The following is an 18087-nucleotide window of genomic DNA, read 5'->3' on the forward strand; positions in this document are numbered from 1 at the left end:
TGCACTTATACATTGGGCAAACGTTTAAAAATAACGTTGGGCCAATGCATGTAGATACGTTGGGCCAACTTTGTGCCAACGTACCAATGTTGTCTGGGCCTAACCTTATAATTGTATGTTGTTACACTAATTTAAGCAGTATAACAGCATAAACAAATCTTGTTTTCGGGATATATCAGTTTGTTTTGGGGATATTACGTTGTTCTTGTATTTCTCGGGAAATCGTGGTACCCGGATAAAACATGTTTATTTTCTCTAGTTACATCTCCTGACATCAGACTCGGACTTCTCTTGAACTGAATTTTAATGTGCGTATTGTTATGCGTTTTACTTTTCTACATTGGCTAGAGGTATAGGGGAGGGTTGAGATCTTATACACATGTTAAACCCCGTCGCATTTTTGCGCCTGTCCCAAGTCAGGAGCCTCTGGCCTTTGTTAGTCTTGTATTATTTTTAATTTTAGTTTCTTGTGTACAATTTGGAGTTTAGTATTGCGTTCATTATCACTGAACTAGTATATATATATATTTGTTTATGGACCAGCTGTAGGACGCCTCAGGGTGCGGGAATTTCTCGCTGCATTGAAGACCTGTTGGTGACCTTCTGCTGTTGTCTGTTCTATGGTTGGGTTGTTGTCTCTTTGACACATTCCCCATTTCCATTCTCAATTTTATTTGTGAGACAACCCCCAACCTTGAACCTTTAGCCCGCAATGTCACAATGAAACAGTAATACGCGTACGCGCACAGTGAAAATTCAGTATAAAAGAAGTCCCAGTCAAATATAAAATCATGAATATAGGTAACAGATGAAACCATGGCAAAATGACAATAATCAATATGAATTAACATAGTCGTCTGAATTACTAGCAGTTACTGACATGCCAGCTGAAGACCTCAATTAAACCTATTTAAAGATTTCACTGATGATGACTTTTTTTTTAGTGTATATACTGATGTACAATGACTATTCTTCATATTATTATTAGTTATAGATTTTCATGGCATGTTTGAAATAAAGTATTCCCCAAATCTAGTAAACCGTTATCTTTTTGGACCCCCCCCCCCCCCCGACACACACAATCTTTAAGTGTTGAAAAGTCCTATCCATTACCAAAAAAAAACCCTTCGTGTTTTCAAGTGCACGATCTCATTGTTGAAAGAGTGGATATTTAAATTATTATTCACCATGAAACCAGAATGATATTACAAAAAAAAATATAATTTAGGAACAAATCGGGGCGAAATTAATGACTTTTCGGGGAGACTTTATACTAATACTTGTAACTGACATAAGGTTTTTATCTAATACATGTAATAGTAATGATCGCAGTTTAATACTGAAAGCTGAAACTAGTAAACACTGATTACATTCTACCAGACTTAAGTATGAATAAGTAGACATGCATACAACAGATTTAATGCAAAGACGTCATAGACAATAAGAGAAATTTGTATGCAGTAAGATCAGTAAAGACAGGTTGAAGTACCGGTACCAAGTACTCATTCAGACTAATAATTCACTTTTTTTTTTCTTTTATACTTTTCACAATTTGATATTTTACAAGATTAGTTAAGTAAATAGAAATATGTTTATGTACACCATAAATCGAAAGCGACGTTCACACAGATCTATACTACCACTACTGGAGGTGCTCCAAGGATTTACGGAGGACTACAGAATATCACACGAAATCAGATCATTACCGTCCCCTGTCTCTATTATCCCTGATGGCGGGAGTGTCTGATGATTTCCTCAAGAAGATTTTGAGGTTGTGCTTCAGTGTTAAAGAACCTGCAGAACCCAAATTGAAAGCGCTAAAGACTCCTTGTTTCAATGTTACTGATAGATTATTTTCTAACGTAAAAATAGAAGCGAGTGATGCTGCTTACTCGACTGAATTTTCTGATGCCTTCGTCAAGTTCGATATTCGTTCTGATAACTCTGTTCCTCTGTCATGGTTTTGGACAGACTCTATTGTAGACATTGTCAGGTCTTGTTGTGGAGAAAACAAATGTGTTGATGATGCAACAGCCAGTTTGGAAAATTTCTTGAGAGATGGTAACTTTCCCAAATAATTTATAATTAGCAAATTACCTCTTGAATATCTATTTTTATATTAATAATTTTGCTTGGTTTCTGCCTTATTACAGAATATAAATCAATTTAAGGTTGGCACTGGCTACAGTTACATGGAAATGTAAAAATAATAAAAAAATATTATTGTTACATTGGAGACTAATTGCCCAAATACAGGGTTGGGTATAGATCTGATTAATTAAGAATAATTTAATTTTGGATGTAACACGTCTTCTGATTGGCTGACATCGTTTTGTTTATCATATCATAGACACAATTTTGTCATGTGACCATGACATTATCAACGTTGTTCCAAAATTTACGCTGGTTTTAAATGGAATTTAGAATTAAATTATAAGAAATAACTGTAATATTTTGTCAGTCTATTCGAAATAACAGTAATATTTTGTCAGTCTATTCGAAATAACATAAAAAATGTGGTGCACACTGTTAAATAACCCGTTACACTCGTTATTCAGTGTGCACCACATTTTTTTATGTTATTTCTTCATAGACAGAAAAAAAATATTACAGTCATTCCATAAACAGTCAAGGGTCTAACTGAAGGTAACACGATACCGAATGCCATATCTCCCGATTTCCAAAATTTTTGGCATACGTGTACTTTGAATCGAGTTACATCGGAATATGTGATAAAAAATGGGGGTCACCATTTTTGTTTTTTTGTGATTTTTATAGGAAAACGTCAATTTTGGCGACAAATTTACTTAGGTATATAGGGGAGATACCTTTTTTTCGGCTTACCTTTTTAGATTTTCGAATGGATGGCTATTTTCTTATATACGGAGAAAAACAAAAAACTAACATAATATCCAGGATTGCATAGTGAATCCATACACATATAGAAACTCATATGTCACCATCCTTGTTTTTGAAATAAATGGCTTCAAAGTTGATCGATAGGCCTAGAATTTGACTAAAAACGTGTGACGTTATGGTGTACGGAATATAACGTTATTCCTTCTCAGAGAAATGGAGAAAAAAATATGTGTCGGGATCTGAATGAGTATATTTTATTTTCATTTCCCCTTTCGACTATCGTTAAGTTCCTAGTAATGCAATATAAAATTCTACTGAATCAGATATAATTTTCACTCATATGAATTAATATTAATATCGTCTGATTTTCACATCAAACGAGCATATACCTAAAACTTGCGTGAACAGGTTTCATGTGAATCTTATGATAATAGTTCATGCATTAATCACCGGAACTTTGTACACGTTAAATTCACGTAAATATTTGAAATAAAATTATTTAAATAATATCTTTGTTCTAAAATTTGATTAAAACCATAAAAAATACCTTCAGATTTTTGTGAAGTTTACGTGAAAATTAAATGAAACATTTCATGTGAGATTCATCCGAATTACTGATTTTTAACTCCATCATATTAGACAATGGTCAATGGTGGTATCATCACTGCATCCCGTGATGCAGAAATATAGTATTTTAAAAGATTTGATTCATTTTTTTTTTAAAACAGTTTTTAAATTGCTCGGTTTGATGGGTGTTTAACGTTCAGTGGCAAATAGTTTATGCATGTTCGGGACGATACAATACAATTTTGAAAATAGTTGATTATAAAAGACACATTTGATGCACCAGTCAAAAAAGGTTAAACATTCTGTTATTTGTGAAAATTATGAGGAAATTAATGATCCTGATTAAATACACATTCCAAAAAAATAAAATAACAAAACTCCAAGAAAAATTCAAAACGAAAAAAACCCTTATAAAATGAAGAAATCAAAAGCTGAAAACATCAAAAGAATGATAAACAGCTGTCATATTCTTGACTTGGTACACACAATACATGTAGTATAGTGTACTCTGCGTGGTGTAAATGTGTTACTTGTTTGCTCAGCAAGTCGGACAAACCTTGCAAACTATAAACCCGAATAATTCAGTCGTTATATTCCGCTTTCTACATTAAGTAAGTAGGAGAGATCGATTATGGGGAGGGACTGAATTATTCGGGTTAGCAAACTGTATGCAAAATTTCACAAATTTCAACATTCTGTCATTTGTGAAAAATTATTTACATAACAAATCTTGAGATCATAAACGTATTCTTTATATAAGTAAAACAACTGCAAAATTTAAAAGTTCCAGCTTGAAATTCAACCTGTATTAGATGTAAGCCGGAGTCTGTACTCTGTGTGCCTTTGTATTTTATCAAAATGCCTAATCCAGCAACCTGTCATGAAACAAAAAAGAAAATCCAGACGATATGCGCACCTATAATATGAGTAGTAACACCAGGTACATAGTTTTAAAGCTGAAGCAAAACAACTGTAGTCCTAAATAATTAGCCAAATTAACCCTATATATACTAAGTGCGGGATTAACGGTCGAACGGACAAATGTTAAACAATATGATGATATGTGCTCTATAAGTAATTTGGTGACAATGCATATTTTTGAATATGCAGTTCATATAATGGAATGGTAATTTGGAGATCTGAAATGTAGTAGCAATGTAAGAAGGCTAGCATTTCCGTCATTCCGTCTTTGGTGGAAAGTTGATTAATTGGAAATTTTACCGCATCTCCTTATATTTCATTATGGTTTGAATTTTCTAGAGAAGAGCAAAAGTTTTAAGACTTAAACTAATATTTACCAAGAGACTGAAATGATACTGTGAAAATTATACTACACATACTCAAAATTTTCCAATATTTACTAAAACTACAAATAAGAAGTGTAAAGATACTATTCCAATTAGCATTAGTCACGATTTTCTTGATGTCTTTGGTGTTGATGTCGTTTACATACTAGTACTACATGTATTGTATGTAGCCCAGCTGTTGCTATCTTATAAATTGCATATCACATGTATCTCCACTTATCATTCTATCAGCCAACTTTTGTACAAATAACATGTACATGTACACAAATTTTTTTTTTTTTATTTGTACTTGTACTTTTACCAATAAAGTCTCATGTTACCCCACTTCCATAATGAGCAAGCGGTAACGTAGATATTTAGTTTTGCGTAACTGTTCAATTTTGGTCTTACTCGCGGTCTGCGTTTAAACTTTGTCGATTTTTTTGAAAAAATTAGAGGCAATGATTTAAATTTTAACAACTAAAGTTCCAAGTGGCGGGTGTAAATTGTAGGATTGATTGCTTTGATTATTGGTTGGTTAACGTCCAGTGGAAAATATTTCATGCATGTTCAGGACGAGGACAAGTTAACAATAAATACAATAGGTACATGTAGGTTTTGCAATAGAGGCAAGGGCATCCGCGATGATGGTCGGGAAAATTTTAACTGACGCTATACATGTATATATATACTTGTTCTAAAAACTAATTTTAAGAAAGAAACTTTCCGGGCCTTTTCCGACGCCTAGTATGCGAGCAATATGGCCCTCAGAGCCCTAAAAGGTAACTTTGTAAATTTTCTTTCAGTCGTTTTGTCTCCCAACTTTTACATGTACATTACTTCCAACTCAAAACTAAAAAAAAAACCGAATACCCATGCAAGCGTAAATTAACACGAATATTTGAATAATAAAAAGTCAGTCGTTTGCATGTAAATTTCGAGAACAAAATTATAACGGAATCAGGGAACACGGAACCGGCCTGACTACAGCCAGCCCCAACTATCAACATGCGTTTGTAGACGCAAGTGGATACTCGGGGCTGGCTTTATTCAGACTGTAATGGAACCTGAATTTTGTTATTTTATTTCTGCCGAATCAAGTGCCCATGTATTTCTCAGCCTTCATTAACTTTCTAATGCTTCATTCCGATGTTGCTGTCCGTCCTGAGTAGACCTGGTTTATACAATTACAAAGGTGGCACTGTATTTTAAAATATTTCCAAAACTATATCGAATTTACTCTGTACAGACCAATGAATTTCAGAGACTGTTTACACATGGAACACAGGAAAAGTTATTCGGCTTAATAACCACTTTTTTACATTTCATACAAACAAACTATTTTCTGTATGATTTTCAACGTCTGCTTGTATTGTGCTTTTACCCCCAATTATATCCGTATTCTCATCCAAATAAATTTCAATTTTGTCCGAGCGGTGTTTTTGATGACCATTTTAAAACGAATTAATTTTTGTAATCCCCGTTTTTTTACACATCATCCTAAGCTTCTATAAATTAGATTTCTACTTTCAAAACCAAATTTCATGGGGATACGGCGTGAATCATGAATAAGTACTTATTGCAATAATAAACCAAGGTTTACTTTTATAAATTGTTATTTGGATTGAGAGTTGTCTCATTGGCACTCACACCACATCTTCCTATATCTATACCAAGAATAAAAATAAAGTGATAAAACTGTGTCTGTTATGCATAAGAACATATATAGATAAACAATGATAAAGTGTGTAGATGCTCAAATATCAAAGAAACAGAATATTTAAAAAGTAAAGTAATACTTTTAAAGATTAATAATGAGCAGAATGATTGCCGGAAAACGATAAAGCAATCTATGTCAAATAACCGCTACGTATTGCATCAAAACTCTTGGCACTCCGCATCTAGGGAAAGTTACCGTTAAAAATATCACACAAAACCCGCTGCATTGGCTTATATGTGTGAACGTTATTCGATAACGTCAGGAACAATAACTCATGGCGTAAAGTCATTCGGTATTGTGTTACCTTAAATAAGTTATTAGAGAAAAATAGTATATATACATGTTGTTATTGTGAGCTCAAATATAAAAAAAACTGTGATAACATATGTATGTTACATGTTTCAAAGGGAAAATATACAACCTTTATTTTGTTAAATTTTTCTCCAGTTCTATTGATATTATAATTTTCTTTATCATGTTTATGTATACTAATCTTTGCAAAGATATAACAGCTCATAGTTTAGCAATCATGCATAGTACACCTATGTTATTACAGAAAATATATTCCTGCAATAACCAAAGGGTGTTATTACAGCTTTTCTATATCTCTTTAAAGGCTTTGCTCTAACTTGCATAACAATGTATTTCAATTCATTGTAAGAAATGATGATCAGAGCTTGTAATGAAGCACTGCGCAAGATTCCAAGTATCTCATTTACCATCCCTAGATTTTCCATCATCTATCATGGAAAACTTCATGGAATTCCATGGAATATTTTTCCATGGAATTCCATGGAGTATTGGAACCTGTTTTCCATGGAAATCCATGGAAAATAAAAAGAGAAAAAAAGGAATTAATAATATTTCCATCTGAAACATTTTCCATGATGTTTTTCCATGGAATTCCATGGAAATATATTACATAGAATTTCTTTTTCCATGGAATTCCATGGAAATATTTCCATCGTTTTCATTTAAAATGAATTGCCCAAATTAACCTTTTGACAATATACATGTACCCTGTTTAACCGTATCTGTAATAATGAAGGTAAAACAAACTAGGTTCCATGCTTTTTTCGGTTTGGTAAGGTCTTTTGAGTCTTGCAATGGTCAGTAATAAGCAATAGACTCAACCATCATTTTAACCTTTAATTCAAACTCATTTGATGTATTATGATAAATACAATAAACAAGCAAAAACTTTCAATATTGGTATATGTTTGCACTGCCTTTATATCAAGAAATTAAGGTTATAAATGTCACTTATGTCAACACCAGGCTTCAGTAGATCCATCTCGTAGAACAGCATTAACCATTTTATTTCTTCCTCGTGATACCTAAAAATAATTTTTCTGTTAGAAATAAAGAGATATTCTTTAAATAATGACATTATTAATAATGGTAAACCACTTTAGTCTTTGTCCTAAATAATATTTTTTCATAATTATTGTATATAAATGTCTTCATTGGTATTTTCCATATATATTTAGAACTTAGTGTTGATCTGCAGTTTGCTGTAAAGATACACTTTTTTTTCTTTAATGGATCTATTTCTCATTTGCAAACAATTTCAACGGATCTTAAATTTTATAACCAAATTACTTCATTAGTGGATTATTAGTTATTATAATACACCATATACAGTTTGTCTTGTCTTAATACCCAATCATTATAATTATAAGTGAAAAATCTACTATACATGCTATAGGTGTTTTCATGATGTTGTTATGTTGAACTAAAGGAGCTTGCACACACTCAAAATGGTAGAATCTAATTCAGTGTACTTACCAAAAAATATGTTCCTAAGTCCAACAGTCAATGCAAGTCATCAGAGAATAAATCTGCACTATTCGATGTCAAGAACTATTTGGAACTATTTAATCTAAATCCAATATAAATTTTGCATTTTGTTCAGGAGAGAAGACATCTTTGTTTGTTGCCTGCATATCCGTTGCAAGTTCAAATTTTCAATGTGTTGGGGGATGTATGAGGAGTTATCTGATTTCTTTTAAAAGAGCCCCAATTGAATACTGTTATTTACCTATATCTTGGATATTTTATATATATTTTAATAAAAGATTATCCATTTATTGTTTATTTACCATTTTTATGTTTAAAGTAATAATAATTGCACAAAAATGTATAAATTCATGTTCTACCCTACATTTGGCCTCACACTGTATGGTCATATCACTTCTTGTCTTCTACACAAAGACCAATGAAAACCAGATGGCACTTTACATTTCTTTCACAGTCTAATTGATGATAAAGAATTAATGTATGTAATTTGTGTACATTTTTTCCATGACTTTCCATCTCAAAAATATTCTAAGTTAAGATTCTATAATTTTTCCATGTTAAAAATATTCTAAGTCAAGATTCCATCCTCTTTTCCATCTAAAAAATATTCTAAGTCCACTTTCCATCCTCTTTTCCATCTACAAAGTTTTATTAGTCTACTTTCCATCCCTTTTTCCATCCAAAAAGTATTTTTCCATGGAATTCCATGGAAAGTTTTCCATCTTATCATGGAAAATGATGAAATAAGTAACACATATAAGTTTTCCATCTGAGATGGATTATTTTTCCATGAAATTCCATGGAAATTCATGGAAAAAAACGCAATTTCCATCATTTTCCATCATTTTATCATGGAAAAAGTTGAACTGCATGGAAAATCTAGGGATGGGTAATACTCTCATATAGTAAGTTACATGCTTGTAATAACTAAGCTTAGTTATTACAGCTTAGTTTTCCCTTACAGGCCTTGTCTCATTGATTTACCATGGTTGATCAAAATTGTATTAATGGAATTAAAAAATTAGTTATCAAGGAAATGTATTAAGCTACTGCGCAAAGTTTTAAGTATTCCCAAGTGCCCATTAAAGATAAAATATTTATGATATATTTAACTGATAACAAACATACATGACATATGTTATTTAAGAATTGAATGCTCTTTTTATACGCCCGTCAAAATTTTGACCGGACGTATTATGGTATACAAATGTCCGGTGTCCGTCCGTCTGTCTGTCTGTCCGTCCGTCCGTCTGTCCGTCTGTCCGTCTGTCCGGCGTAAACATGTCGCACCGTAACTTGAGAACGACTTATCCAAATTTTATGAAACTTAATATAGTTGTTTCTTATGATGGTCAAATGATCTGTATACTTTTTGGTGAAAATAAGATTTAAACTTTTTGAGTTACGGCACTTTATAACTAAAACAGGGGTGTGTTTTTTTCACATGTCGCACTGTATCTCAAAAACGATTCTTGATTATGACTTAAAATTTTAAACACTTTTTAGTTATATTAATCTCAATATCTGTATACTTTTTGGTGATGATTCAAAATTTCATTTTTGAGTTATTGAGTTTTTTGTAAAAAAGGGGGAGGATTTTTTTTTTACATGTCGCGCCATATCTCAAAAACTATTTATGATTATTGCTTAAAACTTTTCACATGTCTTTGTTATATTAATCTCAATATCTGTATACTTTTTGGTGATGATTCAAAATTTCATTTTTGAGTTATTAGTATTTTGTAAAAAAGGGGGAGGTTTTTTTTTACATGTTGTGCCGTATCTCAAAAACGATTTATGATTATTGCTTAAAACTTTACACACTTCTTTGTTCTATTAATCTAAAGATCTGTATACTTTTTGGTGAATATTCAAAATTTTATTTTTGAGTTATTGAGTATTTTGTAAAACAGGGGAGGGTTTTTTACATGTCGCGCCGTATCTCAAAAATAAGTTATGATTATTGCTTAAAACTTTACACACGTCTTTGATATATTAATCTTAAGATCTGTATACTTTTTGGTTTTGATTCAAAATTTTATTTTGGTAATATTTAGTTATTGTAAAAAAAAACAGGGTGGGGGGTTTCACATGTCCCGCCGTGTCTCTAAAACAATATATGATTATTGCATAAGACTTCCACATAAGTCGTCGGGCGTATCATGCGCTCATGGCGCAGCTGTTTATTTGTAAATTTATTGGGTTGTAAAAGCGTTGACCGAAGTACATGTTGTATGAAGCGTGGAAGCGCTTCATACTAAAAATGTGTGCATGGTCAACGCATTTACAACCCTATAAAGTTACCAAAAAAAAGCACTCAATACTTATAATTACATTTTTACCTATAGGATCATGAAAACACGCCTTTTATCAAGTTTTTATTTCATTTAATTGTGCACTTTATTGTGGGACCTCGTGTCATCATGAATGAAAAGTTGCATTATGTAATGCAATTGATTAAGGAATATCACGAGATTGCTAGTTAGCCAATCAGAATAACGTATTATAATGAAACATGCATCAAATGTAATTATTAAATTTAACTATTACACAGTAAAAACAGGCTATGTTGTGATGTTATACTACTGTTTCAGAAAAGAGAGAAGGTTTGGTACCATTAAAACGTTTAATCCCACTGCAATTGTTTGCACCTGTCCTAAGTCAGGAATCTGATCTTCAGTGGTTGTTATTTGTTTATGTGGTTCATAAGTATTTCTTGTTTCTCGTTTTTATGCCCCATTTATGGGCATTACATTATGTTTTCTGGTCTGTGCGTTTTTCTGTTAGTTCATCTGTCTGTTTGTCTGTCTGTCCTGCTTCATTTTAATTTTTTTGGTTTTTGATGAAGTTGAAGTCCAGTCAACTTGAAACTTAGTACACATGTTCCCTATGATATGACCTGTCTAATTTTAATGCCAAATTAGAGTTTTTGCCATTTTTTTAAGGTCAACTGAATATAGAAAATGATAGTGTGGATGGGGCATCCATGTACTTGGGACACATTCTTGTTTATATACATGATATATAGATTAGACTGTTGGTCCTCCGGTTTGAATGGTTTTACACTAGTAATTTTTGGGGCCCTTTACTTAGCTTGCTGTGTTAGCCAAGGCTCTGTGTTGAAGACCGTACCTTAACCTATAATGGTTTACTTTTATAAGTACAAAAATACCTATATCGTTTCAATAAAAAATACAAATAAAACACAGAATTAGACATGTTAGACAAATGGAATCAGATGGAAAAAAAATAAAAACAAAATATTTAAAGCAAGTCTTGATTGTGTTGATATACAAATCATTGAAAAGCCTTTTAAAATATTTTGAACAGTTATGAGCAAATTTAGCTTTGATACATCCAAAAGGTTATTAGGTATTGTCTACATCTTTTGTGGAGATGAAACACAATCCAAAATGCATATGCTCTCAGAGTTCTCGAAAAGTGATGGTTCAAAGGATTTAACCACAATTTGTCACACAATTTTGGTTGTAGTATTTAGGGCCAGCAGTTTTTCTAAGAAATTCTTTATGGACCACCAGATTTCAAGAACTCTGTGCTCTTGGTCATGCAACAATGAGCAAAGGCAATACTGCATAGTCAGCTATAAAAGACCCCTGTAAGTGATCCATAATTAAGGTTTATTTAATTAAGGGGAGTTGATTTGAATGAGGCAGTTGCACTATAAAGATTCTATTAGCGAGTCTAGAAGTGATATTTTTGTTTATTACAAACACTGCAGAATAATATTAATTCAATAATAAGCATATGTATACAATGAATGTCATGAATGTAATTGTATTTATTACTAATAAGTATGAAACCATGGTACATTTCGATTAAATTCCTATCCATAACAATACCTTTATATCTATGTAAAGGGTTCTCTAAAAGTGTAGCCAATCGCTATAAGAGTGTCCTCAACTTCAAGAAACACTAGATCATGTATATTATCATCTCATAACTTTGTTTGTGTACATGATATAACAAGACATCAAATTAAGATTTGACATACATTACATACATAGCTGGGTTTAATTTTATTTGATTTTTAAGAGCCATGTGAACCCCAAGCAAAATGGTTAAACTGTATTCCCAAGTTCATTTCTCAATTACTATGCATTCATATGATTTTCTCTTTTTTTTGTACAGATGATAATACCAGATATTTACTGAAAGTTCAGGAGGCAAAGACTGAAGCAGAAATACAAGCAATCCTTTCTCATCATTTGTTCTCAAAGCTTGCATCATCAGGATCATATATTTTGAATGCAGACTGTAATCCTTTGGGAGTCAACAAATGTCCAGTGTGTGGTGTAGAACTTGTCCTTGGGAACACATCTTTAGGTATATACATATATGTAAAAAATATAGTGAAAACATTACCAAATGCTTAATATATACCATATAAAGGGTTATTTTCATGGATTTAAAATTTCGCGATTTTCATCAAATAAGGTATACAAATATTTTGGCGGTTATTATTCGGCAGTGAATTTTTTTGGTGGATTCAAAATTTTATCAATTCCTTTGCATGTAAACTTTTAAATTGGCGGAATTTAATTTAGGGATTTTGTTCCATCTTTGAAAAATAAGCGAAAATTTACACCCAGAGAAAATAACCCACTTTATCGCTATTTTGTGGATTTATCCTTTGATCTTTTTTTGTGATAATTTTTCATATAGTGCTCCTCGCTGGAAATGGAAAATTATCGCTAGAAACTAAGAAGCTGGTACCGGCTCAAGCAAGAAAATCAATCTCGTTCAGATGATCAATGATAATCTATGATATTTATACGGTATGACACTTGAATAGGTATTGCAAGAATCAGATAGTATTTATATATTTTGATTGATTGCTTGTTTGATTTATGTTCAATGCCACTTTCAGGACTACTGGTTATTTCATTGACATTGAAGTGAAAAAACTCTAGGTCATCGTACAACCTTCAACAATGAGTAAAACCAATACCTCATGATAAAAGGCCATAAAATTGCAAATTCAAAACGATTCAAATGTGAAAACTAACATCCTGATTTATGTACAAAACAATAACCCCAAAACAAATATGATATACAGCAACAAACAACAACCACTCAATAACAAGCTCCTGACTGGTAATCCTTTCCCTAACTGACAATGGTGTAACTGTACAACACAAGAGCAAAATATATAAATCAGTTGACAAGGGCTTAAGTTATCAGATCATAAAAACACTAATAAAAACATAAAGAAGGAAACAAATGTATCGATCTGGGAGAACATTTTTAGCTCGCATGGCCCGAAGGGCCAAGTGAGCTTATGCCATCACTTGGCGTCCTCCGTCGTCTGTCGTCGTAAACTATTTCAAGAATCTTCTCTGAAACTACTAGGCCAAATACTTCCAAACTTTAACTGAATGTTCCTTAGGGTATCTAGTTTATAAATTGTATCTGAAGTTTTGATCTATCAACAAACATGGTCGCCATTGCTAAAAATAGAACCTAGGGGTCAAATGCAGTTTTTGGCTTATAACTCAAAAACCGAAGCATTTAGAGCAAATCTGACGGGTAAAATTGATTATCAGGTCAAGTTCTATCTGCCCTGAAATTTTCAGATGAATCGGACAACCCGTTGTTGGGTTGCTGCCCCTGAATTGGAAATTTTAAGGAAATTTTACTGTTTTTGGTTATTATCATGAATATTATTATAGGTAGAGATAAACTGTAAGCAGCAAAAATGTTCAGTAAAGTAAGACCTAAAAGTAAGTCAACATGACTGAAATGGTCATTTGACCCCTTTAGGAGTTATTGCCCTTTATAGTAAATTTTTAACCATTTTTCATAAATCTTAGTTATCTTTTACAAAAATCTTCTCCTCTGAAACTACTGGGCCAAATTGAACTAAACTTGGCCACAACCATCATTGGGGTATCTTGTTTGAAAATTGTGTCCGGTGACCTGGCCAACCAACCAAAATGGCCACCATGGCTAAAAATAGAACATAGGGGTAAAATGAAGTTTTTGGCTTATAACTCAAAAACCAAAGCATTTAGAGCAAATCTGACAGGGGTTAAATTGTTTATCAGGTCAAGATCTATCTGCCCTGAAATTTTCAGATGAATTGGACAACCCATTGTTGGGTTGCTGCCCCTGAATTGGTAATTTTAAGGAAATTTTGCTGTTTTGGTTATTATCTTGAATATTATTATAGATAGAGATAAACTGTAAACAGCAATAATGTTCAGCAAAGTTAGATTTACAAATAAGTCCACATGACCGAAATGGTCAGTTGACCCCTTTAGGAGTTATTGCCCTTTATAGTCAATTTTTAACCATTTTTCGTAAATCTAAGTAATCTTTTACAAAAATCTTCTGCTCTGAAACTACTGGGCCAAATTAATCCAAACTTGGCCACAATCATCATTTGGGTATCTAGTTTAAAAAATGTGTCCTGTGAACCGGCCATCCAAACAAGATGGCTGCCACGGCTAAAAGTAGAACATAGGGGTAAAATGTCAAAAACCAAAGCATTAAGATCAAATCTGACTGTGGTTGAATTGTTTATCAGGTCAAAATCTATCTGCCCTGAAATATTCAGATGGATCGGATGATACGTTGCTAGGTTGCTGCCCTGAATTGGTAATTTTAAGGAAATTTTGCAGTTTTTAGCTCACCTTTCCTAAAAGGAAATGTGAGCTTTTCTCATCACTTGGCGTCCGTCGTCGTCGTCTGTCGTCGTTAACAATTTTTCAAACATCTTCAACTCTGAAACTACTGAATGGATTTGGATGAAACTTAGCATGATTGTTCCTTAGATTATCCTGCACAAAGTTTGTTTAATTCGATTTTTGATCCGTCAAAAAACATGGCCGCCGTTACTTAAAATAGAACATAGGGGTCAAATGCAGTTTTTGGCTTATTTCTCAAAAACTAAAGTATTTAAAGCAAATCTGACATGGGGGTAAAAATGTTCATTAGGTCAAGATCAATCAGCCCTGAAATTTTCAGATGAATCAAACAACCAATTGTTGGGTTGCTGCCACTTAATTGGTAATTTTAAGGAAATTTTGCAGTTTTTGGTCATTATCTTGAATATTATTATAGATAGAGATAAACTGTAAACAGCAAAAATGATCAGCAAAGTAAGATCTACAAATAAGTTTATATTACCAAAATTGTCAATTGACCCCTTAAGGGGTTATTGTCCTTTAATGACAATTTTTCACAATTTGTTCATCATATTTGCTAACTTTAAAAAATCTTCTCCTCTAAAACTACTCAACCAAATTCAACCAAAGTTCATTTGAATGATCAGTAGGGTGTATAAAATAAAGTTTGTGTTTTATTTTCTATTTCGTCAAAAAACATGGCCGAAGGCATTGTTTACCAGGTGAGCGATTCAGGCTCTTGAGAGCCTCTTGTTGTACTTTCAGTTACTTTCAGTCATTAAATTGAAAGATAGTTTGAAGCTAATAACAATTAATATTTAACACATGTGTCTAAAACTTAAATATATCAATCATTACCATCTTCTAACCTCTTTAGTGTAAATACATCTTTGACAGTCAGGAAAAACATGACCTTGTGCAATGTCACAAAAAAGGTATTGAAGGCAGTATGGTGACCTATAGTTGTTAATTTCTGTGTCATTTTGGTCTTTTGTGGAGAGGAGTCTCATTGGCAATCATACCACATCTTCTTTTTTATACTAACAAAATATATGTATTATGCATATGATTACATTAATATACTTATTTTCATTGATAAATAGTTTCTACTTTTAAAGGGAACTATTTAGTTTGGTATGGAAATCCTCACATTATGGTTGACAGATCTACAGTTAAAGTTCAAATTGAAGAAAGTGAAAGTGATGATGAGAACAAAGATAATGAGCAACAAGAACCTCGAACAAAAAGATTAAAGATGGTGGCCGATGCAAATCAACAGAGTAAAATCAATTCTGGTGCAGATTGTGAAGACTCATATAGACATAGAGACATGCTTGAAGATCATACTTTTAGAAATGAAAAATCTCTGAGGCATGCTTTTGCTCAAACTATTACAAATGCATTTTACCAAGCCAAACAGAAACCAGAGCTAGATGATACTTTTATTCCATCATTTTTAGTCTCTGATGTTAAGTTAAAAATTTTGATGTATAATTGTAAAAGAGACAGACTTTATATATCAGAGGATATGTTACTGTTTGAAACCTTGAGTGAAAATGGCGTAAATGTTGGTACAATGGTTTCAATATGGTTGGCATTAAATTTAGTAAATTTAAAACAAGATATAATTGACGAAGAAGTATATGAAACAATTGGACATGGAAAGTCAACCTTTCAGGAAAATTTGCATGCAGAAGTTTTGTTGTTATTCAAACATCAATTGCAAAAACTGTTGCCATGGAAAAAATGTCCGTGTGATTCTACTTCATCTACAACATTAGGAAGAAGGGTCGTACGAACTCAAAAGTGGATTGAAACTTATGATAAGCTTGAAAGTTTAGCTACAAACTATTTCACAGATAGTACTAACGAATAACCCTACATAATAAAATATAAATGTACAAGAATCAAATCAACTGATTGATTTTTCTTTTTTATGCCCTATCTACGATGGTAGAGACGCATAATTACATCTGGTCTGTGCGTATGTTCATCCGTCCATTTATTTGTTTGTCAGTCTGTCCCACTTCAGGTTAAAGTTTTTAGTCAAGGTAGTTTTTGATGTAGTTTAAGCCCAGTCAACTTAAAAACTTAGTATACATGTTGCCTGTGATATGATCTTTCTAATGTAAATGCCAAATAAGATTTTTGACCCCAATTTTTATTGTCCATTGAACATAACAAATGATAGTGCAAGTTTCAGGTTAAAGTTTTTGGTCAAGGTAGTTTTTGATGAAGTTGAAGTCCAATCAAGTTGAAACTTAGTACACATGTTCCCCGTGATATTGTCTTTCTAATTTTAATGACAAACTAGATTTTTAACCCCACTTCACAGTCCACTGAACATAGAAAATGATAGTGCGAGTGGAGCATCCATGTACGATGGACACATTCTTGTTCTCAAATTTTCCATTCCTATATTGCTGTTTAATATCAGCCTCTAATATTATCTGTGGATCGATGCACTGAGCATTCAAAGGTTACCACTGCTAGGTGTAATACCACCAAATTATAGGACACATTCAGTTTAGTATGAAAAAAGGTCGAACAAAAAAAATCCCGTTGAATTTGAAAGCTTCAAGAAATTAATCCTACATTTCATTGCAGTAAAACGTTTCTGAGTCACAACCATATAACTTGATTTTTTTGGTGTGCCTGTGACCTTTGTTGCAGAAATCTCTACATAGGGATACTGATGCGGTGGCGACGGCGGCAGCGTTAGCTAACTTCTTTATAAAAGCTTTATATTTTAGAAGGTGGAAGACCTGGATGCTTCATGCTCTGTATATGGATGCCTCATGTTACGAAGTTTCCGTCAGTCACATGTCCAATGACCTTAACCTCATGTTTATGGTTCAGTGACTACTTTGAAAAAAAAGTTAAGATTTTTTGTAATGTTAAATTCTCTCTTATCATAAGTAATAGGATCACTATATTTGGTATGTGGGTACCTAGCAAGGTCCTCATGCCCGTCAGATAGTTTTTACTTGATCATGTTGATCTCGACCTCATTTCATGGATCAATGAAGAAGATTAAGTTTTGGTGGTCGTCCATATCTAAGATACTATAAGCAATAGGTCTAGTATATTCGGTGTATGGATCTAGCTGGCAGGTATCATCTGACCTTGACCTCATTTTCATGGTTTAGTGGTCAAAGTTAAGTTTTTGAGTTTTGGTCTTTAATCAATAGGTCAACTATATTTGGTG

At 32.7% G+C, this 18087-nt stretch overlaps 1 protein-coding gene and 1 long non-coding RNA gene across 2 annotated transcripts; one reads left to right on the top strand and one right to left on the bottom strand.

Annotated features, from left to right (window-relative positions):
- The first annotated feature begins 1699 nt into the window (after positions 1-1699).
- Positions 1700-16795, top strand: LOC143076300 (uncharacterized). The gene is made up of 3 exons (XM_076252027.1): positions 1700-2061; positions 12382-12576; positions 15998-16795. Exons 1-3 carry the CDS (start codon positions 1731-1733, stop codon positions 16753-16755), a joined length of 1284 nt encoding a protein of 427 aa, XP_076108142.1. The 5' UTR covers positions 1700-1730; the 3' UTR covers positions 16756-16795.
- Positions 7569-9120, bottom strand: LOC143074682 (uncharacterized). The gene is made up of 2 exons (XR_012978002.1): positions 8221-9120; positions 7569-7769 (listed from the first exon to the last, which is right to left on the bottom strand). It is a non-coding gene; the product is annotated as an uncharacterized LOC143074682 (long non-coding RNA).
- Positions 16796-18087: the final 1292 nt, after the last annotated feature.

The sequence above is a fragment of the Mytilus galloprovincialis genome, chromosome 5 (assembly GCF_965363235.1).
Source record: "Mytilus galloprovincialis chromosome 5, xbMytGall1.hap1.1, whole genome shotgun sequence".
Lineage (NCBI taxonomy): Eukaryota > Metazoa > Mollusca > Bivalvia > Mytilida > Mytilidae > Mytilus > Mytilus galloprovincialis.